Consider the following 27,790-nt stretch of genomic DNA (forward strand, 5'->3'; position numbering starts at 1 on the left):
AGTGCACGTAAACGCGTTAGATTTGATTCTTACAACTATCTGATTATTCCCAGTTATTGGACTTTTATTGGTCATGTAAACAGGCCCATTGTCACGACACATGAGCAAAAGGATCAGATTTGGTCTCCTTTTGCTCGCAGTGTGAAGGAAACCTCAGAGAACTGCAGCCTTTCTGAACAGACATGAAGTCAACAGCTGATGACAGACGTGACCCTCAAAGACAATAACAGGAAGTCGACCGTTACTACTCACTTAGTACTCTGAAAGAAACCTGATAATAAACACGTCAGATCCCATTATTACATTTATCCGACTGCTCCCAGTTAATGGAGTTTGATGGTCAGTAAGCAGACTCACTAACAGCTTCAGTCTTGACATGTGAGACCCACATTCTGTTAGTGTGGATTTGTCTGCAGCATCAAATGTTACATGGAATAAAATGCAGATTTCATTTCACATTTCTTCGCAGTTGAACAGTATGGAGTGGGAGTTAAAGTTCTCAGATGAGGAGAGGATTGTCCAGCACGGCCACTCCTGCCGCTACGCCTCCGTCTGAGTGTTCTGAACTTTTGGTCCTCAGCAGGTGACCCACACATTCATTCATCACCATGTCTTCACCCCGTCTACAAGGAAACAAAGAACAAGGTCACTTAAGGCTTAATCCCAGTCTAATCCCAAAGAGGAGCCTTCATAGTAAAAAAAAGCATCTGGAATTAAATGAACAGATCAGTCAAGCAAAACATCAGCTTTATCTGAACTTTACAGTCAGCCTCTCTGTGTGTTTCATTTATCATGTCTTACAGGATTAGTGAAACCAAAAACCCTCTAAGTATTTGGTGGCAGTAGAAAGTCTAGATAAGACTCCAGAATCCTGCGTACCTGACATATGCTCCGAACACTCCCAGCTCACTGAGGCAGGTGCTCATTTTGAGGGGAGCGTCTCGTCTCAGCAGGTAGTTGTGAACGGGGGCAGGGTGGATTTTATCCATCAGAATGTAGGCTGTCCTCTCTGTGCTGTCCTTCACTGCCTCCAGAACCTGGCAGATCTCTGACCCGTAGATGTTGTTACCTGAAAATATGTCAGTGTAAGGAATGAAATATGAGATTAGGAGAAAAACTTTATTTATTCTTAGTTTACTGCTGTCTGACTTTTCTTATACTAACATGTCTACCAGTAGATGTAAAAGAGACATCAATAATCTTCACTATGTGTACGAAAGGGAAACGGTTAACTGGTTACAATTAATTCACTGATACATGGTTTAATTCAGCAAGTTATAATTTGGCAAATATGTTTTCTGATTTAAATAGTTTTTTCATTATTCTTTTACTCTTTATACCCGCCTGCTTTTAATTAGGGGTGGGCAATATTGCAGGATTTGGTTTCAATTCGATACCAAGTAAATACAGGGCCAGTATCGCCAATACGATACAATACTGACACTTCTATATTATAAAAGCTAAGTGGCCTCTGTGTGTGCGTGCATGTATGTGTGTCTGCTTTATAACTGATAAACCAGACAGATCTAACCTTTGCATTTTGCAGTACTTACGTATTTTGGGTCAAGGATCAGACAAGCCAAAATTTTATTCATATGACCAATACTTTTTGAGTTATTAGTTGTTTCTAAAATTGCAGTGGGTTTACAGGCGGCCCGCAGACAAGTCCATTGCCAGCCACAAATGAGGGTCAGGGGGACCGCGTCAGATTGTGATCACACACTAACAAGGTCAGTGTGGTTCTTACTGTGGCCCGGTTCCACTCCGCCAGTACCCAGTCAGACCTGGCCTGTCAACGCCCTCCTCTGGACGCCCCCCCCCCCCCCCCCCCCCCCCCATGCCCCGTGACAGACTGTTAAAAGTCTCTGGTCCACGTCCATGTCAGTACAAAACTAAATGAAGACCATTCTATTTCTTCCTAATCTGTGTGTTACACCACTAAGTTTAGTCAAGTCACGTGAATGTGATGAAGTCAAACAGTCATGATGTAAAGCCCTTTAAACACATATATAAGGGAACTATGAATCCATTCTGTCCTGTTACTTTTGATTTCAATACAAAACAAAATAAAGGCCATTCTATTTTTTCCTAATCTGTGAATTACACCAGTAAGTTTAGCTCATCTCCCCATTTCATCAACTCCATTGCTTCTAGAACCCATTCCCACAGGTCAACGCGCTAGTTTTAATTAAGATAGATGCATTGTCACATTTCTACAAATATTATAACAAATAAAACATTTAAAACCATTTTTTTCAAGTAAAATGTGTGTAAAAGAAAACACAATACAAATACTAAATATAATTTTCTCTCTAGTGCAAGAGTAATTATACTCAATCAAATCTAAGACATATTTTATTCAGTTTTGTTTGAATTAGTTTCAATTCCAGTAAATGTATTCATTTAAATAACTAAGAAGGAGATAAACATTATTTTGAGGTCTTACCAGAATTTATACCTTTTGAGTTGGTTAAAGTAACAAATGACCAGTTGCACTTTGTAACTAATGCTGAATATGACTAGAATATGACTTTGGCCTCGTTCTATCTGGATACTGTGTGCCAGTGTCAGACTGGAAGGGTTCAACCACAGACCTCTGCCTCTGGGTGGGTCTAAGAGGTACCAGGGGGCGGGGCACTTCTCGCCTCTCTCTGTCTCTAAAGTGCTCCCTTTTATTTGCTATGGCCCCTCATGTGTTTCCATAGATTTGTGGTGTAGCTGCTGTATTTAATAACCTTATTATAAATAGTGCAGGTTGCACTGTTGTCATTTTCTGACTGAAAATACAACCAAACGACACTTCCCTTTCTGCCATTTCTGTATCTCTGTGTAAATAATACTGGCTGAGTCGCCGTGGGCTCGTGGCCGGACCTTACTGGTTACACATTGTTTGTTTGCCTTCCTGGGACCGCTGAGTCACCAGGCAGTACAACATTAAATCTCAAAGAGGGGGAGGAGCCAGGTGCACCTGCCTGACTGGAACAGAAACTATTAAACAGGTTAGACCCAGCACTTAGACAGACACAGACAGCGGAGAAACTAAAACTAAACTAATGATCTCATTACACTGGTATCGATCAATATTAATACCAACATTGATATCAATATTTGGACGGACCCGCCCACCACTACTTTTGAAACATAACTGTGTATTTAAAGATGGGGTCTGAGATGTTTTCCTGAAGCATTTTTTATTATATTGCTTAAAATCCCCTTCACACCCCGATTACAACTAATTAATTAAATGCTCTAACACAAAAATTAAAAAAAAAAAATTAGTCACCTGTGGAACAGACAGGACTGAAAAAACACCATCCAATCACTTTGAGCACCCACTCGAAATGATTGAACAGTGATATGTCTATCAAACTCAACTGCTATTTGCCCCCCAGAGGCTGGAAGTGCTTGTACAGGAAGCGAAGCCAGAGCCAGAGCTTGGATATATTAGTTATATTAGGATGGAAAGTTCACCGGCAAACTGTTTTGTCACTAACATAAATCAGTAGTAAATGTAACATTAGTCACATTGGTATGAACTGGGGCTGTTCTGTAAGAGCGGGGGTGTTGGAGGAGACTGAAAGAGGTATGCATGGATCCGCGAGCCGGAGCCTCAGCCGGCGTCAGAGCCCAAGTTGGGGCCGTACGGGGACAGATCCAGAGCCTCAGCTGGCAAATTGTTGCTGTGCAGCACTTGTGAACCCTCGGGAACAAGCACTGCGCATGCCAGTACTCTGGAGGCGTGGCTTCCAGGGGATGTTTGAAGAAAGGGGTTTGGACTTTTGAACTGAGTATTTTCAAATTGTAGCTTACTCAAACCATTTTTCTAAGATCTTGGACACCACCTTTAATTGTTTGTATTGTTTTTAAGCACACTGTGACACTGTTGATCAGTGCTATGAAAAATGTACATAATTATTGGAAGTACCATTCATCATCATCATCATCATACCTCCTCCTTCTCGTTGAGGCTTCAGGACAAATCGGTCTGGTTCTGCTAATGCCATTGCCACCGTCTTGTCTCCTTCTGGACCCTGGACAGAGAGCAGAAGCAACTGAAACATGACTTTGTTCACTAAAATACGTGTACCTTCCAGTGCCTCCACAGTGACACTGACCCACTGGTGCAGAGTGTGGGCTGAACTCACCATGTCTAAAGTGTAGAGGCCTGCGAATGTTGCTCGGATCAGCTCCACCGCCTGAGGCTGGTCAGGGAAGAACTTCTCCAGAACACCAGGCCTGGCCAGGACCTGCTGGACTTTCTTGGTTCCTGCCAGATGAGTGCTGATATCTGGACATTTCACAGCCTGAGAGCGCTCCATCATCAGGCGAACGTCCCAGCTCTACAGGTTAAAATGTAAAAACTTGAAACACTGAACTGATACGCCCCAGACAGGTTATATTTAGAATGAGCTGAAACAAAAGGACTCAGATTTGACAAAGTATACAGGTTATTCTTGTTATTTACTTTATGTACCTCTCATTAATTCAGTATCAGTTCTGTTTTACTTTTATTGGCCACTATCTGGAAACTCATACACATTAAGACAGAAGTCATTGTTGGTCATTCACCAAATTCACTGGAACCACTTATACATAGATGGTTTGAGGTTTGTATATTTGTTCTGATGTTGTGAGGACTGTCATCAGGTTGTGATGTCAGCTTGGAGGTGTGTCTCTAACTGGTGGCTGTGAGTTGCAGCTCATCAGAGTGATGCTGCACACCTGGGCCTGGTGTGCACAGATTACATAAGATCCTCCAGTGAGTCCCACTTTCTCTCTGACTCTCCCTGACCTAACCTTCTCTCCTCAGGTATCCACGGTTGTTGTTTCGTTAGGTTAATTCATTTCTGCTTCCAACTTACAACACTTTCACACACACTATTTCCACTCATGCATATCCTACGCCACTGACTTAACGGACTCCCACATTTCATATAATTAATCTTTAATTTGGTCCAATTTTACTTATTTAAGATTCATTTGATTATTTAATTTGGTTAAATATGTTCAATAAAGATAGTTTGGGAAAGCTTAACATGGTATTGTCTCCCTTTTTGTTGTGACCTTTTGAGCTGGGTCATGTTGGAACATGTGACCTGGTGTAACAGGCCAAAGTACACCTCCGACTGCAATATACCCAGAGTTAAAGCAGCTTAAGCCAGTTTCTACCCCCATGATATTAGCAGTGTTGAATGATATAAACAAGAATTACTGGACCTGCTCATCCTTTTGTGCACTGCTGCTCCATTAACAGAGTTTAAGGCTCATAAATGCTTTGATTTAAAGGTGTGGGTGATAGTTCAGGTTAAACATTGGTCCAAAAATCTATGGTTGAGGTCACAGAAAAAGTGAATAAGACCAGGAGTTGTTTATTAAAAGCAACTGAGTCTACTAAGAGAATTAAATATTCTGCATATTTGAGCCCAAAGTAGAAGAACAGGTGCAAATAAACTGTGCCGGTGTCTAGAAAGACACAATTAAATGTGTAACAGGCTGATCAGTTGATTACAAAATAATTTAATGACTAATCTTATAATCATTAAAATCCATTGTATGCAGAATGGCCTAATTCCAGTAGATTCTCAAAAAGTGAGAACTTACGTATTTACCTTATAGTATATAATATTTATGCTTTTTTTAAAATTAAGTGAATACATAAGGACAAGTTGAATGAATCATGTAGTTTTTGGTAATAAAATACCTGTTTGTTTACAAAGTATAAAAATCTATTTAATACAGCATGTCTTGAGTCAACACATTACGGAATAAAGCAGTAAGTAATGACCTTTTCAGTCGTGTAGTTCTGAGGCATGTACCCATTCCGGAAGTAAACCACTGCAACCTCTAGGCCATCACTGAAAAACACAGCCACAAATGCACTTTCAACAGAAATTGGAAACCATTGATGATTAATCTCTTACAACTCTGTCAAATAATCAAATATCAGTCCATAAGTCATAGATGACCAAGTTTTGATTCGATCTTTCTCCACCCAAGAACTTAGATCATCTGAAGGACTAAAGTAAAAAGTTTAGTCAGGGTCAGTCCTAGAGTCAAAACATGGACAACACATTATTTTTTACAATAAGTGACATTAAACTCAAAGAAAACTGGCTTACATAAAGAGCCTCTTGTCCTGATCGAGTGACCCAGTTCTAGAAACATCATCAAAGCGTCTTCGTATTGAGCGGATATTCCTGAAACACATTGATAAAGATATCAACCTCCCCTGTTACATTTTATAAAACCTAATGTTATTAATGCAAAAGGAGCTCTTACCTCTTCCACAGTTCTTTCTCGACGTATCTGTGATCAAAGATGTTCTGTTGGTTCTCTTCCACCAAGAATACAACCACTGCTCTGTACAGAGACAAAACTGTCCAATTAATCAGAATCAGAATACGTTATTAATCCAAGGGGGAAATTATTGGGTGTTACAGTCACTCCATTCAAGTATAATAAAAAGTATCAATGCAACATAAAAAGCAAATATACAAACACACACGCATATATATATATATATATATTTTGTGATGACTGTCAGGTGGTGAGGTCAGCCTGTCCAGCTGGTGACTGAGTTTGAGGTCATTGGTAATGCTGCACACCTGGGCCCGGTGTGCAGATACTATTTAAGTTCCTCTAGTCACATACATTTGCTTGCTGACTCTCCCTGACCTGATCCCCTCCCAGGTAGTTACAGTTTTGTTGGGTTATGTTTGATTGAGTTAATTCATTTCTTTCTCTGCAATTTACAACACTTTCACACACACTATTCCACTCATGCACATCCTACACCACTGATTGAACTGACTTCCACACTTCATCTAATTAGATCTTTGATTTGGCTTAATTGATTTAAGATTTGTTTGATTACTCAATTTGGTTCAATATTTTTTTCAATAAAGACAATTTTGTAAAGTTAACATGGTGTTGCCTCCCCCTTTCTTTGTTGTGACCTCTTGAGCCAGGTCATGACAATATATATACATACACACACACAGGGTGGGGAAGTAAAATTTACAATGAACATTTAGTTGTTTTTTCTCAGTAGGCACTACGTCAATTGTTTTGAAACCAAACATATTGATGTCATAATCATACCTAACACTATTATCCATACCTTTTCAGAAACTTTTGCCCATATGAGTAATCAGGAAAGCAAACATCAAAGAGTGTGTGATTTGCTGAATGCACTCGTCACACCAAAGGAGATTTCAAAAATAGTTGGAGTGTCCATATAGACTGTTTATAATGGAAAGAAGAGAATGACTGAGCAAAACTATTACGAGAAAGTCTGGAAGATACTATTAAAGAAGAATGGGAGAAGTTGTCACCCTAATATTTGAGCAACACTTGCGCAAGTTTCAGGAAGCGTGTGAAGGCAGTTATTGAGAAAGAAGGAGGACGCATAGAATAAAAACATTTTCTATTATGTAAATTTTCTTGTGGCAAATAAATTCTCATGACTTTCAATAAACTAATTGGTCATACACTGTCTTTCAATCCCTGCCTCAAACTATTGTAAATTTTGCTTCCCCACCCTGTGTGTGTGTGTGTGTGTGTGTGTATATATATATATATATATATATATATATATATATATATATATATATATATATATATATATACACACACACACACACACACACACACACACACACACACACACACACTATAAGAACATTATACAACTGTTTCAGCTAAATAACATAACGTGCTGTGCACTTTTTATCCCCCTCGGCCAAATACAGTGTAAGATTCTGTTGAAAGTTACTGCCCTATTATTTAGATCAGACTGTCTTTGTGTAAAACTTATTACATACATATTTATATTTGAAAGTACTCAGATATTATAACTGCACAAGGCCATTTGACCTTGAAAAAGTAGGTCATGGTCACCTATTTTCAATAGGCTTCTGCTCCATGCCAAGATGCATCCACAGTATACATGTGAAGCAGATATGTCAGTGCATTCCTCAGATAATGCAGTTATGTTGTTGAATGAACGAATGGACGGACGGACAGATGACAAAACAATTTCAATACCCCTCTGATAAGGGGTAACAACAGGTACATATATTTAAAATTAAACTCAAAGTCTGACCCATCAGGCAAAAGCTTTCAAGTTTTAAAAAAGAACACAAACAAAACAGACCATCTTCATGAAACAGTGCCAGGGTATAAATGTGGGGGGGTGTTCCTACGCCATAACAGGCATAAACCACAAATGAAACTTAACATGTCTTGAACCACTCCCAGCTTCTATGCCACACCCTACTTTTCAGTAACCCGGTCGCCTGACTTCTCCATCACGTTTTCTCCCAAGGGAACACTCATCACCTCCCGCTGCAGTTCAAACATTAGCATGTGTGCTGCGGCTGCTGTGTGCGTCAACCTAACTTGCCGTGGCTCTAGGGTGATTGGTTCGGAGCAGCGCTACTTAATTATGATTGACTGTTCTTATGTTTGTGAAAACATGGACAAATGAATTCTATCGCAGTTGTATCATGCATGTCTCATATTTCTATCAAGGAGAAGTTATATCAGGATATATATCACTAGCGTTTTATCGCCCAGCCCTAGTACTCTGGTGGATGTGAAGTGACTTGACTATTTTTTGTATCCTTCCCCTGCTTTATTGATTTTTGTTCCCTTTTCTCTGAGTTGCTGGGGGTGTTCTTTTTGCTACAGTGTGTAACAGAACAGGAGACAGATTAATGACTGGACCTTAGCTGAACCACTGTTGAGGGCTGTCACTTTCAACCATTTATGCAATAATTTATTTTATTTTACATTGTATATTTTGAATGAGTTGTCATTACTTTGCAGAAATTTGTTTCACTTTGATATTAAAAAGTATATTTTTACAGTTTTTTGGTAAAACAGCCAAATTATATTGACCATGATTCCATTTATAAAAGCAATAAAAGTGAAAAACATCCAAGAGGATGAAAACTGTTTATATGCACTGTAAATGACATCTACGCTCTAACAGTGTGAACCTGATGAACTTCAGTGTGTTTGGTTCATCAGGAAAATTAACTGAGTTAAACCAGTTTTTCTTGAAGCTGAATTTGTGCCGAGCAAATGATTACAGGTAATTAAACATTTCTGTCATCTGTTGACTTTCTGTGAACTGTAGCCAGCATTTGGTATAAAACTAAGCCTATTTTTTGGTAGTGTATGTGTGATATGTATTTTACATATAGATTCCTTTGATTAATGAAATCTAACCTCTCTGATCCATAAAGCTCCCAGGCTTTGGCGATACCCTGGGCCAGACCAGCTGCAGGGTTGTTGTCTAGAATGCGCTGGCTCTCCTCAAATCGACCAGCCACCTTTAGAACATGTCTGTCAAGCAAGACAAAGAAGACATCACAGCAGAAACTCAGTCCCAACTTTCACATTAAAATCCATACGTCTTCTACATCAATCTATATCTACAGCGTCAACGATTCTGTGCCAGTTGGGAATAAAAACACTGAAAGAAGCTGTGATGGTAAATGTAATAGTAAAATTATACAAATGAAACCTTATAATGAAACCATAAATGCACGCCTCAGTGATCTCCACGTTCACTTCTATTATGATGTGTGACATTTGTTATTGGTCTAAAAAATCCTTTCCAAGCAGTGACACAACAGCCCCTTTTCCACCAACATTTCCAGGAAGGTATTTACCTGGGTAAAATAATTCCTGCTAATCAGCATGTTTTAAATTTCCTGAAGTTCTAGAACATTTATTAAAATCAGGTTTGGTCCTTTCGAATCAGTGTTTCAAAGACCTGGTTAATCCTCTCAGTTTCCTCTGTGAATAGGTTCAAATGAGCAAAAAACAGGTTCAAAACAAAAGTAAAGCTAGTAGAAATTATATAAACATGTTTGCAGCTGCACACTGGCTTAAACATGGGTGAACGCAAGTGTGGAACGATGCAAGTGTGCTCCTCCAATCAGCACACAGCCCCGCCCCTTCAGAATTCTGGGGAATCTGAAAAGTTCTATCCCCCCTACTAGGAACTTTTTTCAGGGAAAGTTTAGGGTTGAGGGAAAGTTTTTTTTTCCTGGTAATTCTGGTGGAAACGAGCTGAGCTAAATATTGATACTAAATGTCACTGGATTTGTTTATTTTCATCTCAATTTTAAACCCAAACTAAGTACCACAGCCTGTGGGTGGTACAGTGTTTTTGGACTTACCGGTGTACATCAGGCGTACGTGAGGATAGACCCCCAAAACTAGCAGCGATGGTGTTGATCTCAATCTGTTTCAGTGAGGATGTCCCATCATCTCTCTGGTCCAGCATGTAATCAGACCGATTAAGACCCAACACAATGGACTGCAGAAAAAGTGAAGATTCACAGTTAGTTTTATGGTAAATTCTATCACTGGCGTATGGACTTGGTGTGGTTCTCCAGCTGCACCAAAGCTGAACAGCAGGTGCTCCAGAGAGTGGTGATATCAGTCAGATCAGCCTCCCAGAGATCACGTCTGTGTTCATCCAACTCTGTGAACAACATTCTGCCAGACCCAGCACACCCTACATACCACCCCTTTCATCTGCTGCCTTCGGGTAAAAGATACAGATCCATCCAGACCAGAACTAGTAGAATGAGTCACAGCCTGTACCCCCAGGCAGTGAGGCTGCTGAATGAACACTGTACCCCAGCCAGCCCCCCCACACTACATCTCCTGCATAACTACAATAACAGTGAAAAGGACCTGCTTCCATTAGAACTGTTGCACTGTTACATTTACTGTCCTTGTATATATTGCACTTTAATTTTGCTTTTCTTTATGCCTGCTTGAAAGCTGGTTGTACCACTATTTTGTAGTTTGTGTTTATACAATGACAAGGACTGAATTGAATTCCACTCCACACCTTTATTTTAAAAGCCGTAACTGCAATAAGTGAACAGAAGGCCAATGCAAAACTGTAGCTGCTTAATGTTCAGTTTGCACAAATGTTCTCTCCTGCCTCCATCGTCATTATTCATTTATCCATATAGTTGTGATAGTGTTTATTATATACAGTCGCGGAAAAAATTATCGACCACCCTTGTTTTCTTCAATTTCTTGTTCATTTTAAAGCCAGGTACAACTAAAGGAATATTTGTTTGGACAAATACAATGATAACAACAAAAAATGCTCATAAGAGTTTAATTTCAGAGCTGATATCTATCCATTGTCTAAAGTTTTCTTGATTATAACCAAAATCACTTCAGTTCTTACATCAATAGCTATGGCATTGTACTGACAAAAACAGTGCTTTTAGGCATTCCATGTTTTCTTTTCTGTCTGTTTTAATCACATGATACACACAGGAGTTAGTACTTGATTGCATAACCACTGTTTTTGATGACTTTTGATGGTCTAATAATTTTTTCCGCGACTGTAGTTTCATAGATGCTAGAAGTTTCTGTTACTGGTACTAACAGCTGCAGTAGGGTCCAATCAAGCTGTAACACATGGACACATTTGGGGTTCAACAGTGTCTGTTATGTAAGCAGAGTAACTTATATGCATATATTATACATATTTGAGTACGTATTTATAAGCACATTAACATTATGTATAACACAATTTGAAGAGATAAAGTTTTTGGGTGAAAAATGTCAAATTACTGCTCGGTAACATGCAGACTTGAAACCGACATCAGTTTTTTTAAACTTTACACAAACATTCAAAACATTTGGTTCTTGACAGAAATTGATATCAAGTAAGACAAAACCTTTTAGATATTATGTTCAACTATGCTGAAAACACATTTGGAGTAAAATATTGAAAAGTCTCTGCTTTATTGACATGAGAATGTAGCAACATGTGGACATGTTGCCAGAGTAACACGTAGACAACTCTTTACCACTGCATCACCCAAAATGTTGACTTATTTTTTAAAACAAGCCGGATCTAGTCACAGTGTTTTATCTAATGTATTTAATACTAACACAGTGTTATTTACAACTTGTGGTGATATAGGATATAGGAAAATTACTACTGATAATAATTAATTAATTAATTACTAATTAATACTGATATAGGAAAATTACAAATAAAGAATGATTTCTTGATAACAGTTCACAGATAGTCTTTTTAAATGTGACCAGTGTATGAATTCACAAACTTCATCATTCAGAATTTGAGTTTCTCACAGTAATAGACAGTCTTTTGCATGTCTTTCTGATAATTTAATGCAGCCTAGCAGAAGGATAAGGATAACAGTTCCATAAAATAGAGATCTATAGCTAAAAAATGAGCCCACTTGATAAATGATGTGTGCAAATTTACTTTTTCATGTTGATGTTCTCTTTCGCTTGATCAGACCCAGTAGTAGTACATCCACTGTTAGTACTTGTATTTGGAGGAGTAGTATTAACATTTATGGATATTTGTACTACTTATTGGTAGTTATAATAGTAACAGCACTTTTCCATTGACCCTCAAATTGCACAAATATAACTTGCACATAAAAATTTACCAAATGGAAAAATGACAATTTCGCCAAAAGTCTCATTTTTCGATTAAAAGTTTTTGCACTGGCAAGAGGTGGTTTTTGGGGCGTAGCGCAAATGGTATATCACGCAAAAACTGCGATGGAAATACTTTTTTTCGCAACTAGTCAGGTGAATTAAAAAAATAGGACCAGTGGCCCTGTAGCTTACCAGCCAAATTAAAAGCTTTGGGAAATGTATCCAGATGCCATTTATTATCACCCAGTTCTGTGTATTTATTATATTACAGGAATAGCCCATGTTTTGGTCATATTCCAATCAGATCTGTAAAAAATTCAAATTCCAACTTGATATCATTGATACTTACTGATTTATTGGATCAATCCACTTCTTATCTGTTATAATGGGAACCAGTGGTGGCACCAAGGGGGAGTAAATGCCCCCCTAGTCACAACCTTTGCCCCCCCCCCCAGTTGCCCCCCCACCCAGATTTGGGCAAATCTTTGGGAAAATTCGGGCAATGAAGAAATATGAAAAATCTGTCAATGAAAGCATACATAACACATTTTGATCCACTTCTAAAACAAGTTAGTGTACCTAAGCCTGCAGATGTTGTCAGTGATATAATATACATGTGCATGTAGTGGAAGCCACTGTATACATACGTTTTGTTTGATTAGTTGGTTAGGCTATTAATTTTATTTTGTTTTCAACATTTATTAACTTGCATACAATGGCATTGCTGTTTGTTTGCTGCATGTTTTTCTGATGTGTTTAGAGAAATATGTGAAAGTAGATTGTACCTATTAAATAATCATAACAGAAAGTCTGAGTTGTTCATGCTGTAGTTTTCAACAAATACCTTGAATATATTAAGTATTACCTGATTTTACCTAAAATTGCCCTCTATATAAAGTGTAACGGATAGGCAGTATATATATATATATATATATATATATATATATATATATATATATATATTGTAGCCGCTAAAGCGCAAAGTGCTAATTTAAGCACGAAATTTTTTTGTCCGCCCCCCCCCCCAACATTTTCTTTGCCCTCCAGTTGCCCCCCCCACTTTTAAAATCCTGGTGCCGCCACTGATGGGAACATTTTTCAAAGTCACACCAAATCCAGAATCAGATCCGGATCCAAATAATTTCACTAACTTTTGTTGACATCATTATAAAGAAGCTGTATACCAAGTTTGAAGTCAATCAGAATTGTAGTTTCGGAGAAGAAGACGATTGAAATTTTTGTAACGGTCGACAGATGATGACAGACAACAACAGACGACGCCAACGGACGCCGCATGATGACAATAGCTTACGGCCTGTTGGCCAGTAAGCTAAAAACAGATGTTGACGCACGTTACAACATGCGAAGAAGAAGAAGAAACATGTTGCGGTATGTGTGGACACACCAGGAAATGAATCACTTTTTAATTTAGTACGAGATAGAAGAGTAATACAGAATAATAATGAATATATCTGTAAATCAACATCATATTTACGTTTGTCGCCAAGTTTATGAAATTACTTCTTGTGTCATCTCGCGATAATAAATAAACAAATCATCACATTTGTGATTTAATGGAAAAACCGACATTACACACTTCTGTTTGTTCGACATTTAATAAATATCGGTAAAGTTTTGCGCAGATGTCCATTGGAAAAGCGACTACTATCACCAAGTGTTTGCACCTGGAGGATTCTGTTGGCGTCTGTGAAATGGCTTAAAATTTGACTGACTGAAATGAGCTGACATACCTGAGACCGTCCTTCTTTCAGGATCTGTTGGTAGATCCTGAACAACCTTGCAGTGAAGTCATCCACTTCGATAGTGCTACAAACCATAAAATACCACTCTGTTAAAATCCTGCTTCTTTCATGAATGTAGTTACAATTCAGGTCAGTGTTACAGTTAGCTCATATGGTACCTCGCAAGAGCCTCTTTCAGAAAGTCTGAATCCTGGCTGATTCTATCCACCAGTGTATTATAGTGGGTCTGCACTGCCAGAGCCTGGAGGAACACAGCTTTAGGAACCGATGTGGGGAACAGTGTGAGTGGAGCGTAGGTCACCAGCTGGAAAACAAGCAGAAAAGAAAAGAATGCTGATGTCACATACCTATTCATCATCCAAAAACCACTGGACATGGCATGTGAGGAATGAAAACATGCATTTGGGAATAAAATCCCTCTAACTACAGCCTCAGGAAAGATTTGTCACAAATCCTATGCAATAAAAGCAGAACAGATTCCTAGCATGACTTCATATTAAACACGCTTGTTTTAGCAGCAACAGCTCCATGACCACGGAGGAGGACAACCGCTGTTCTGTAACACCGGCTGTGACTCACAAAACATATACCGATATATTTGTTTGGAAATGTTACACAAAAATAAATGCATTTTGGAATCTGCAGAGATAAAAAAAAGAGAGTAAATACTCAGTGTACTAATTCTTCTTGACAAACTGTACCCACCTTTCTGCCGGAGTGAAGCCCACCACTCAGGTTTCAAAGTGTGTGGTACAACAGGTTTAAAGGTGTTAGCAGGCAATTCAGGTCACTGCCACGGTTTCACAATTTGTGCAGGGGGAACAACTGGATTGGGCTTCAAGGTTTTTCCAGTGTTCCTACAGGTTTCTACAAGTTAAATTTAAGACTTTTTAAGACTATTTAGTGCCCAATTTAATGCCCATTTCATGGTCATACTGGCAAAAATTTGTGACTCCAACAATTTAGGAAAATGTATTTATTTACTCCAATTCTTTTGATTCCCACTGTTCCAAGTCATTTCTCATCAGGGGCTGCAGTTAGCGATAATTGGATCCTCATTTTAATTTAAATTGTCGAGTGGAACTGAGTAGTTACTTTCTTTGCAGCTTGGACTTTTCCCAGATATATTTAAACACAACACAGCAAACAAGTTTATGGCACCATAACTTAAGATTTAACCCATACAGACCCAAACATCCACCAGTGTCCTAAACCATTTACTGATCTAAACTGTTTAATACCTGTTGAGCCACTAATCCTAATAATACATGTAAATATTTGATGTAAAATACAGTTTGTCATCTTTTCATGGTCATCAGATATGACCCAGATGGACGTTCAGAGGCTCCGTAGTTACTGTGGAAACACTGTCATCATCTACAACATTGATTCACCAGTAAAACCCATGGAGTTTAATCAATGATCAAATGGATGGACACACTGGGTTTATGTTCAGTTAATGATAGATTTGACTAAAAAGTCACTTTTTCTTCAGTTTTCTCTGTTTTTGATATAATAACCCTCAACTTTAACCTGAGCTTTTATAAACATCTACATGAGGACTGAATTAAATATAGGAAAATACATGATTTACACTGAAAAACCCCCCCACAAAATACAGAAGATGATAATATAATAAATGGTGATAAATCACTTAAGAAAAGTCAAATATAGAGAAAAAAAAAACTATTTTGGAAGTGCTACAAAAGTAGCACTGGGTCTTTATGGGTTAATACCTTTTAAAGACTTTTTAAGGTATTACGTGCAGATCTGTAATTCAAGACTTTTAAGACCCCGCAGGAACCCTGTTTGTCAGACCCGGGACAGCAGGGTTAACCCACCGTTAGCAGAGAAGCTGTTAACAACCGGTTGAGCTTCTGGGATTCTTTGAGTCCCCGGGGATGCAAGTAGTAAATTGCACTCATGACAAGGAAGATAACCCCAGGGGCAGTGGTTTCTGCCAGAGTCGAGTATCTTTTCTGCACTTTCCTTTTGTTTAACATTTTATTCTGCTGTTGTTCTATGTAATTCCCTCCGCCAAGGAGGTTATGTTTTTGTCGGTGTTGGTTTGTCTGTCTGTCTGTCTGTCTGTGTGCAAGATAACTCAAAAAGTTATGGATGGATTTGGATGAAAATTTCAGGAAATGTTGATACTGGCACAAGAAACAAATGATTAAAATTTGGTAGTGACCGGGGGTGGGAGGGCCACGGGGGGCCACTGATCTGCCTTGGCGGAGGTCTGCGCTCTACGAGTGCTTCTACTTTTGTGTTCCTATGCACTAAAGCACTTTGAATTGCCTTGTATGAATATGCCTTGTATGTATATGTAATATGTAATATTGTAATATGCCTTGAATGGGCTAATACAAATTAATCTGCTTTGCCTTATAGGTTCAAATGGTGAAATTGTTTTTTTATTCCTTTCTGTAATATGTGAAAAAATGTTAATTCTTTTAATTCTTCAATCAGGGTTCCTACAGATTAAACTTAAGACTTTTTAAGACCTTTTCAAGACTACTTAGAACAGAATTTAATGTCCATCATGCAGCCTATTTCACAGCCATTATAGCAAAAAATTTGTGACTCCTAGAATTTAGGAAAATGTTTTGATTTACTCCAACACTTTGATTGAGTCATTTCAATGGGGGCTGCAAAGTTAGTGATAACTGGTTCCTAATTTCAATATAAATTGTCGGGTTGGAATGGGTGGAACCGAATAGAGTAAACGTTACTGTCTTTGCAGCTTGGATATTTAACAGATACATTTAAATACAACACAGCCAACAAGTTTACAGCAACATAACTGAAGACCTACCATATCAAACTGAATAACTTTTAAAGACTTTTTTAAATGCAGATTTGAAAATTCAAGTCTTTTAAGACTTTTTAAGACCCTGCAGGAACCCTGTTCAGTGTTTATATTTGAGGTCATCCATTTTTAAAGGATGATATGATAGTGACAGTCAAAAGCTGACACTACCCTTTAACAGAAAAGAATTAACTATTTACGTACTAGAGCTGGGCCAAAAAAGTATTATTATTATTATTTTTTTAACTTGTTATGGATGATTTATAATTGTTTTCTGGCTCTAGTAACTGAACACTGAATATGACTGAAGAATATTGTTTCTTGAGTAATAATTCACTGGACCACCTTTAACTGACTACAGCACTCATTTGCTGTGGTATTGTTTTGATAAAATTATGCAATGTCACAGCATTTATTTCTGTCATATTTTGACACATTACGTTCCTGAACCTTGACCTGATCAACTGAATCAACCCCTGATCACATCATTACCCCAACAGACTTGTACTGTAGACAGATAACTTTGTTTATCCCATAATGGGCAATTCACTTTAGCACTCTCCCATTTGGTTCAGGGGGGAATCATACATAGAATACACAATATAAACACAAGACATCATGCAGTGAGAGCAGCTTATGAAACACAGGTAAGCAAATCAATACACAAAACAGACTACCACACCTGACTCACTGCTCAGCCTGATGGCACAGGGAACAAATGGGTTTGAATATCTGTTTGTTTTCTTCTGAGGTGCATAATACTATTGTCCTTACGGCATTAATATAAATCTATCACTGAGGACACAGTCTGCTTGGCTTAGGATTCTCCTGGATTTTTGCACCGCCTGTTTCTTCCACAGAGAATTCAGGTCATTTAGTTGAACTCTTAGAATTTTGGAGCCAATCCTAATGATGCTAGTGAGACTGTTTTTGTCTTTCACAGACAGCCCATTAGAATAGAAAAGAAAAGAAAAGAAAAGAAAAGAAAAGAAAATGTTAAAAGACTCAATAAAAGAACGACAAAGACTACATGAAACAGGTTTAGAAACATTAAAAGAGTTCAGCTTCTGGAGCAGGTGTTCTTTGTTGTTTTTGCCAAACCTGTGCGCTAGGCATGATGGGTAATCACTTCATTCTCCCCTTTTCTAACCTTGATGTATCTTTCTCTCCGGAACCGGGTCACCCTGGACTCATGATGTTTTTTCACTGAAACACAGTCTAATCTCCATGCTCCCTATCAAACTGATCATTGTTTATGAAATGGTTCAGAATAATAAATTACAAGAAGCAAACAGGTTTCATTCTGAAATGTTGTCCTCCCAGTATTTTACCAAATTAGCTAAAATACTAAATGTCCCAGAAGCAGCTACTTGTACATTGGTGGACAGAACATACAAATGCCAACAGTCTTTACACTAACTTTCTAGTTGACATGCCACCATCAGACCAATCTTCAACTCTTAATTTGTAAAAACTCCTTACCATGTAAAATTTTATTGCTTCTATCACAAATAAAAATTATAATTGTTTCTTTCAAAACTTTACTTGTGGTATTCTATGCATGTCAAAACTCTTCAAAAGAGAAACAGCTGCACATTTGAATCAACCGCAGAGTTTCTCATCTGCATCTGTTTTTGTTCATTACTCACCTCTGATGAGTTAGGGGTCTCTCGAGTTCTCATTACGACACCCTGCAAAAGTGCTTCATCTTTTGCAACCTCTGCCAAGTCCTCTACCAGTGCAGTATTCATCAGAACCTCTTCAAGAATCCCCTGAGCCATTTTGGTTAACCTGTAATGCAAAAAAGCCTGAAAAATGTGGACAAACAATTCAGTGAATGGTGGAGACACAGCTGAGGAGTAATTCATCAGGGTTCACAGTTGTCTCCATTTTCATATAGGGAGTATACTTTGTGTATTGTTTCTTGTTCCTACTAGTTCAACTTAGCCTGGCTGATTTTTTGGCATCATCAGGCATCATTATACTGGTGTTTAATGCAGAATTTTAACATGAGTTTCATACTTGTAACACTCTTAAAGAGCATAAATTCTCATGTCACAGAGAGTGAATGCACACTAAAAGGTTTTCTTCACTTTTATCAATGATATTAACAAACAACTTTAAATTCTGGGCATTTTTTATGTCATAAATCTGGTTTGTCTGGTTTGAGGCTGTAGCGTTAAAGACTGAAACTGGTCAACTTCAGCATAAACCACACTGTGGACAATAGGTTCGTTCAGGTTAAGAATTTGCTTTGAGTGTATAAAAATTCTACAAAAAATAGCAGATTTGTAAAAGCAGATAAAATAATAATAGTTCAGACTATATCTTTAATACAAATGTTGATAACCTGAAAATTAGAGCTTAAACTTTGTACTGTACTCTGTAACGTTGATGAATGATGAAAACGACACATTAGGAGGAGCTAGCTTTCCTTTTTCTATTCAGTCTTTAAGATGATAGAAGATGCCTGATCATCTCTATTGTTACTTCTGATTTCTAAACACACAGAACTGGAACCTGAGTTTACTAATGGGCCTGGTCAAGCAAAAGTGAACATCAGGGTCAATTAATTTTTTCTCTAAAACAATATGTTTGATTTCTCAGCATGAACAACATATGGCTCATTTCAGAATTGTGGGTACATTTCACATGGAGACAGAAAATAAAAATTTGGAATTTTTTTTTTTTTTCATGAAACTTTTGTACTTCATAGAACACACTTTAAATTTACCTATTCTAGTATTTGCTGAGCTTAAACCTGTAACATTTAAAATTTTCAATATGAAAAACAATGTAGTTGCAGAAAAATCTGTCAACTCTGTTGCAGACAGGTTGGGTAGAATACATAAAATTAACAAATGTCACACAATTTAAAACACTGTTTTTCCTTGGAGATATTGTGTCTCTAAATCCATTAAGTAAATTTTTGGTCTGATAAAAACTTTTTGTTTTGGGGTAAAAATATCAACACATTTAACTGACATGTTGCCGTGAGGGTGTGCATTTTCTGTAAACATACCTGTAAAAATGAATTAAATACTTTGAAATTTCAGTTAGGAAGAATGGTAGTTAGGACACAGCTTCTAATAAATTTGTTAATAATAAAACATATTTGATAATCATTTTTCAAAGCAAAACCTTAAACAGAGTTGACATTGATGTTAACAGAGTTGACATGAAAAAGAGTTGACCACCCGTAGTTAAAACCAACAATAATAACATTTCTGTCTCTGAAATTTTAAAAACATTTAAAAATGTAGAAAGGATTTTTAGTATCTTTCCTGACACAATTTGTGATGTCATATGGCGCATTAACTCTTCTTTAGTTTCTTGGTATTTTTGTAATATTCTCTATCAGCACATTATGAAAAAAGACAGTTCTTTGAACCTCTGCAGGAAGTTCATGTCTTCCTATTTGTTTCTCCGTTTTTGATCAAGGGGAATCAGACACACGTGACAGTCTCTGGAGGCGTTTTTGGTATTTTCTGACATCGGTTGTTTTCTTTGTCAGCAAAATCTTTAATTTTTGAATTTCTCTATTTAATTTGGAGTTCTCCCATTTTAGTTTTCTTTGTCCTGACCTCTTTTGTCAGAAACAATAAAAACAAATGATATTCTAATTACATTTAAAGTAACCTATGACTATTTTTCACCTTATCAGAACATGGTCTAAAAAGCTTAGTCACACTTCTTCATCAATGAGTTATATTTTTCAAGAAATGAGTATTTATTATTAAAGGTGCACTATACAACTACTTTGAAATCATATCATCAAACAAAGAAGATAGAGGTTTTGATAGAAGGAATAGCAAAACAGGCTTGTCTCTAGAGTTATGGTGGGCATCATATCAATTATGGTGAGAACAAAAAGATAACATTGCCCATCTAGAAGCTCAAAATTTTTACCAAAATCTGTTGCTAAAAAGTGCACCTTTATTTAAAGCTATACCGTATGATGTGGCATTTTTACACTTTTCTTTTGTCATCTTAAAATGCTCCTAATAAGTGTGTGTCAAACTAAAATGTAAAAGAAATCCACCAGGTATTGAGACTAAAAAATGTTTAATTCTCATATATTTCTGATAACAGTGTGACCAATCATTTTAGTCGGTCCGAATAAAATAATTGGCCGAACCTGACTGAGCCTCCTGTCAATCATCCATTACGGCCGTCCAGCATCCGATCCATTATCGCCGTCTCACATCCAATATGTGTCCCTCTGAATCTGACGCTTCACTGGCGCTGCTTCTCCTGTCACTGACCACAGTCTACTGTCTAGGATGTGTTTGGATAAAACTGACATGCACATGTGGAAGGGATTAAACGGATTTATGAACAGAAACGACAACTGAGGGGCACAAACGGGAGTCTGATGAATGAAGGATGGAGATAAAAGTCCGGAAGTCAGCTGTACTGGACTGAACAGGTCTGCATAAAGCTCAGCTTTTATGACGGTGGGACTCATACAGGTACATGTACATGGTGTCACACATGTAAGATGATGTAGGATGATAATTGTATGGACTATGAAACCTCAAACGTCCACGGAAAATTTGCTGAGGCCGCGCGTTCACAGTGCGCGCGCCCATCCCCTGGGCACTGCAGTGAAGACACTGACCCAGTACTGCACAGACCAGGTCTACTGATGGAACAGGAGCCGCGGGCCCACGGCAGGTGGATGATCCATCTGATTACTGAGGGAGGGGTCCGCGGACACGCCAAAACGGACTGGACCTCCACCTCTGCTTCCTCCTCTGTTTCCATCGCGCATCAGGTGAGAGGAGGAGAGAGGAGGAGGAGCCTCAGAGCTCAGGCAGAGGGAAGGGGGCGGGGCTTTGGAGGGAGGCGGGTTGTTCATGTTCAAACTTTTACTAAGTGCTGTGAGACATGCCACATCGGTAGGTATAGCTTTAAAGCCATGCATAAATGACAGAATGTGCCTTTAAGACACAACACACTGGACGGTTCAGTTACATTCTATCACACTGACAACCCTTATAAGAAACACTTGTCTCTATCTGTGACTTACTGTGCAGTTACTTTATAGAATATAATCATAAACTCATGGACCTATGTGGCCATCAAATCATGTACTAATCTAACCTGCATAGCTGTGGTTCAGGGTCTGGTTCTGGATTTGGTGGTGGTGTCATCTCTGAAATTCTCTGTCTTCCTGCTCTGCACCTCTGCTGAGCCTCTCTCCAATACCTGTGTTTTTGTCTTTACTCCCTTTGACTCAAATCAGCCACTCTGTTCATCTGCCATGCATTTCTTCTGTTGTTTCATCTACCTCTGTCTTTTTGTGCATTTTCTGCTCTCCTTACAGGGTCGGCATCTCGCCTTTCCTGTATTGCCGTTGCCTTTCTGCCTCTGACAGCTTCATCTTCATCTACCTACAACATATTCAATTTCCTTAAACTGCAAAGTTATAGCACTGATGTTCCCTTTACAGTAACAGGATTCAGCATCCATAATAAAAGTGAATATATGTGTGTATATTAAAAAAAGTAAAATACCTCAAAATACTCAAATAAGATTAGGAGTATTTGAATCTGTAAGTCACTGTCAACTCTGTTATCATTAAACCATTAACAGAGTTGACATTTTCTTCCATTTTTTTTACCTTAACTCCATGTGCTAGATGAAAGTGAGATATCACATGGCATGTCTAAAAATAGAATTTTTATAGATTTTATCATATTATTGGTTTTTAAAAGTTTCACATGATTGATTCACTATGATTTAACAATAACAGAGTTGACAAGTGGTGTATCCTAAACATTTTGTTCAAAATAATGGGAGAAGAAAAATGATATACCTTACTGCCTGCAACATGTTTTCTGCCAGAGGAAGTGACATCACAATACGCACGTCTCATGTTTTTATATGAATGCTTTGGAAATTTTTATGGAGTTTTATAACAGAGTTGACCAGAACATATAGACAGACAAAAAACATATTTATTTAATACTGATATTTCATATAATACAGAAAATAGATATTCTGTGCAATTGGTTTTATTGATGCTATTAGAGTGAGCACAAAAAAATGAAAATTATATTAAATTATTTCATTTTAGTTCAAGTTCAATGTATGAATCCTGAGCCGAAGACAGTCAGTTTTGGATGGGGTGGGACTTCTTAGGCTAATATTTTCTATATATATTTTTTCAAAAATATACAAAAAGCATTATTATTTGTTAAAGTTCAATTCAATCAGTAGTATTATTAAAAACTGATTCAATAAAGATTTGTCTGGGGAGAGAAAACAAAGGGTGTATCTGGGAGACACGAATTGTACCCCAATTCTGAAATGACCCATATATCTGTAGTTTCTAAAACTGTCTTTAGTTAATTTGTACCTGAATTACAACTGATATATAAGAAAATATATGAGAATAAAGTGTAAATTAAGAACAGTAAAGGCTGTAAATTAATGTATACAGAAAAAATTCAGAATGTAAATAGCAATGTGTAAATAAATGTGTTCAAAATATATGCCTGTGTCTAATCTTATATTTCATAATAATCAAATATTATAACGATTTTGAATGTTATTTATCATTAAAAAGATTAGAAAGATGTGTATTAAATATAGTAATGAAACATATGTTGCTAAAGACTGATCATTTTATCAGTATCTTAATAAAATCTTTGATTATTATTCTGGTCCATCACCCTGAACAAACACCTCACTCCATTACTTTTTTGGATTCTCACTCCGTTACCATGAAATAATGTCTTTTAAAACTAAAATAAAAATGATAACAGTTTCATTTTTGGATATAAAGTACTCTCATGTATTAAGAAAAATGTGGTATGCTAAATATTTGCACTTCCTTTGAGGAATAGCACTTTTTGGTAGTTTTTTCAAACCTTGAATAACTGTTGTATATTTTTCCTCACTTTGTTACTTTGTCAATGCTGATAAATTCATGTTTTTATTAAATATTTGGTTGTTGTTCCTTAATGGCATGTTAAAGTAGTTGCTTAGACCTACAATTTGAGCTATTATGGTTGCTGCTAAATTAATTTGTAAAAACAGTTATGGAATGATTAGTATTACTGTACAGTGCTTTGTCTCTCTGTTACTCACTTGGCCAGGCCCTAATGTTGGTTCATGAACTCAACCCTGTATTTTATACTAATTTCTATAATGGTCCTCTTCAATTAAGAGGAAAACATTTCATATGTTGCTTTTTACTTCAGAGACATTATTATTTAAAATCCCTACGTACATTTCCAGTCTCTTATCCTATTGTACTAGTAGCAACAGCACTTAATCAACTGTCCAAATTCTACTGAATGTCTTAAGGGCAGACTTGGTAAATCTGCTTTTTCCTTCCATGCACCATGTGTATTAAATGAGCTGCAAAACAACATGACATCTGAAACTCCTCCTTCTTTCAAAAGCTTTTAAGATTTAAGGATTACAAGTTATTATGAATGAAATCTGTTGCTGATTTACTATAGATGAGTTATGGATTTCTTTGGTATGGTCTAGTTGCCTTTTTTTTTTTTTTTTACTTTATTTTACCAACTTTTTATAAGTGCTTTCATGGTCTTAGTGTGTTTAATATGTCTGTATGAATGTATCTTACACAGCAAAATACTATAAATAATTGATATAGGTTACATCACAGGTGTCAAACATGCAGCATGGGGTCAAATCCAGCCCGCCAAAGACTCCAGTCCGGCCCATGGAATGAATTTGTGAAATGCAAAAATTACACTGAAAATATTAACAATCAAGGATGTTAAATTTATTTTAGGTCAATTCAATCTAAAGCGGGTCAGACCAGTAAAATACTATCATAATAAACTACAAATAATGAAAACCATTTTTTCCCTTTGTTAAAAACAGTAAAATTACACAAATGTTTACATTTACAGACTAGCCTTTTACAAAAAATGTGAATAACCTCAACAAAAAGGTCTTAAGTATGTGGAATCTTACCAACATTTTGCCTGTTACTAAATATTTTGTGTATTTGTAGATCCACTGTGATCTGTAAGTTGTAATGCACATGTATAAATGATAAAAACAAAACAAAAAACAAAAATATGGTCTGGTCCCAGTATAAAGATGGAGGGACTTAAAACTGATATTCCATAAATACTCTGTCTTAAATGTTAATGTGTGCTTGTTGTTCCTCATCTAGTTGGTCTGTGTTGTCAATTACTATCTGGTATTGTTCTTACCATCGCTAGTATGTGCTGCCCTTTACCATTAGTGGTATTGTAGTTTTTTGTTTGTTTTTTTTTCTTACCATTGTTGGTATGTAATTATTGCTGTTCTGTATGTACCACTTGTGGTATTGCAGTTTTTTGTTTTTACCATTGTTGGTATGTAATTATTATCATGTAAGTTGGCGGTTAACTGTTACCTGTGGTAACACCACCAGGAATGTACTTTGTTTCTATTTTTTTTTTCACACATTTTGGTTATGCAATGTAAATACTGTCGAATAAGTTTAATCTAATTTGGTATAGGCCTGTTTTGTTCTATTTTGTTCATTGTTCTGGCTTGAAGTCAAAGGACAGGAGTGAGTATTTAAAATGTTATTATGTTAAGTTATTTGATGATGAGAATGGGGGTGGGATTAAATAAGTTTTTCTTCTTCCCACTCCTTTTCAAGTACAGATGAAGGATTTTTTTTTTTTTTTTTTTTTTTTTTGAATTTGCATGTATTCTGTAAATGCTCGAAATAAACAAACACATGGATGAATGAATGAATGAATAAACTAAGGCGTAATATTGTTAAAATTGCCATTATTTTTCTTAACAACTTCCAGGTTGTTCATATTTGTTCATGTTATGTTCAAGTGCAGTTTGTACATGTAAACATTTTCATTAAGGAATTTTGCTTTTTTCACTCAAAAACATAGAGAAAACATTGGAGTTGACATTATTTATCAGTTCTTATCCTATTATTTAGATTATGTTACTGGTTCGGCCCACTTCAGATCATATTAGGCTGCATGTGGCCCCTGAACTAAAATGAGTTTGACACCCCTGGGCTACATGCATGTGAATAAAAGTGCCAGTGCTCATGTAACAGAGTTAATGTATATAGTCTAGGATTCCACTTGCCATCTCACACTGTTTTATTGTGTTAATTACAATTTTATTTTATGGACATTGAACACCACACCCGTGCGAACTAGGCTCGTGCACCCCAGGGAGATAGTGGCAGTTTTGCTGTGCTGTTTGTCTAGTTAGTACACGCATGTTGGTACTGTCATTATTGTACTTTTTTTTTTTTTTTTTTTGTCATATTTGAATGATTGTTTTGTACCGTTGTGTTCGTATAATGATTGGCTCCCTGTTGGTTGAGCATGTTTTTGAATGGCAATATTCTTTATTGTATGTTCATGGTCTGATTGGCGTGTGGTGTTCGCTAACTTTGTTTTTTTTTTTTTTTTTTTTTTTTTACTTATACCTTGACAGTGTGAGACTGATATTGTGTGTTCTTTTTTTTGTGATTTAGTGATTTATTCTGAACATGCAATGAAACCCAACATATATGCACCTGCACAATGAACATGTCAGTATCATCACAGTCAGTTGATTTTTTTTTGTTCTTACATTTTAAAACCGTTTCAACCACCTCTCTCTCCTCTACTGCTGTGAGGAACATGGAGCTAAGATTTCTCTATAAGACCACATCTCAGTTCCTCTGATGTTCCTGAGTCAGGGATACTTTTAGCCACCTCAGGCCCAACATTAACAAATAATTTATTAAAGCAATTAACCACCTCATTCATGTCCTGTTTCTAAGAATTATCTATCATAAAATATTTTGGGTAACTTTCTTGTCTTGAACCATTTTTTATAATACTATTTAGAATTTTCCACATACCTTTAACCTTGTCTTTATTATCATCTAGTAATTTATGATAATATTCTTTTTTTAGATGTTCTTATAATAGTTGTTAGCTTGTTTTTATATGTTTTTCAGCCTCTTTGGTTCTTTGTTTTTATAAATTCTCTATAAGTGTGTTTTTCTTTTTGCAAGCATTTTTTAATCTTTTTGTGATTCAAGGGTGATCTTGTTTTGTTTTGTTTTTTGTTACACAATTGTATAGGACAGGGTGTTATTGTGTGTTCTGCCAGGTATGCATTTTTATTTACTTTCTTACTAGAGAAAAAGGGCAGTTTTGCTGTGCTGTCTGCCTGTGTGAGACTGATCTTGTGTTTTCTGCCAGAGTAAACGGCAAGGAAAGAGAGGATTGTGTTATTGACAACGCACAAGTACAGCCACTACACTCACAGCCAAATGTAAATGTGGAATAAACATGGAACACACACATAAAAATGCACATGTAATTGAATTGTACAGACGGAACTGTGCGGTTTACTGGTATCAACTATACCCAAGAGTTTCGTGTTTTGTTTAAACTATAAAACGAAGTAAATCTTTTGGTGTTTTTAAGTGTTAGCATTTTTTTTATTCGGCTAATAAATAAATGTACCTACCATAGTGTCTCGTGCTCGACTATCCCGTGCTATCTTACCTCGCGCACCGACCTCCGTAGAACCGGTATAGCAAGTAGCTGTTCCGTTAGGCCAGTGTTAGTCTTCCTCACGTGGTTTATCCTGCTGTAAAGGTTTTACAATATAATATCAAGCTCTGCATTCGCTCTTTAGGTCCAACTCCTGCTATTCGCCGCTGCCTTTACAGATTTTTACAGAAAGTCCTCAGACTGTTACCTAACGCATCCTGCCGTCTGTGTGGACTGACTGCCCA

At 37.0% G+C, this 27,790-nt stretch overlaps 1 protein-coding gene across 2 annotated transcripts; it reads right to left on the reverse strand.

The window, feature by feature from the left end:
- On the reverse strand, nt 1-27,777 carry LOC115422580 (glutathione synthetase-like). 2 transcript variants are annotated; one of them, XM_030138958.1, is made up of 13 exons: nt 27,558-27,777; nt 18,687-18,828; nt 14,387-14,532; nt 14,217-14,292; nt 10,194-10,333; nt 9,235-9,351; nt 6,280-6,360; nt 6,120-6,197; nt 5,786-5,855; nt 4,146-4,340; nt 3,950-4,031; nt 880-1,069; nt 1-623 (listed from the first exon to the last, which is right to left on the reverse strand). In XM_030138958.1, the coding sequence occupies exons 2-13, from the start codon at nt 18,816-18,818 to the stop codon at nt 500-502; spliced, it is 1,431 nt and encodes a 476-aa protein (XP_029994818.1). In that variant the 5' UTR covers nt 18,819-18,828; nt 27,558-27,777; the 3' UTR covers nt 1-499. The 2 variants fall into 2 exon arrangements, with proteins under 2 accessions (XP_029994818.1, XP_029994819.1); XM_030138959.1 differs by having other exon boundaries at nt 18,687-18,845.
- Between the last annotated feature and the right edge of the window lie 13 nt (nt 27,778-27,790).

This window comes from Sphaeramia orbicularis, chromosome 7 (assembly GCF_902148855.1).
Source record: "Sphaeramia orbicularis chromosome 7, fSphaOr1.1, whole genome shotgun sequence".
Lineage (NCBI taxonomy): Eukaryota > Metazoa > Chordata > Actinopteri > Kurtiformes > Apogonidae > Sphaeramia > Sphaeramia orbicularis.

Excerpts from the sequence above, each read along its gene's own strand:
- LOC115422580 (XM_030138958.1), bottom strand. The coding sequence starts at position 18,818 with ATGGCTCAGGGGATTCTTGAAGAGGTTCTGATGAATACTGCACTGGTA. Across the intron at positions 14,293-14,386 it reads CTGAAAGAGGCTCTTGCGAG|CACTATCGAAGTGGATGACT; the intron begins GTACCATATGAG and ends TATGGTTTGTAG. Across the intron at positions 4,341-5,785 it reads AGAACTACACGACTGAAAAG|AGCTGGGACGTTCGCCTGAT; the intron begins GTCATTACTTAC and ends TTTAACCTGTAG.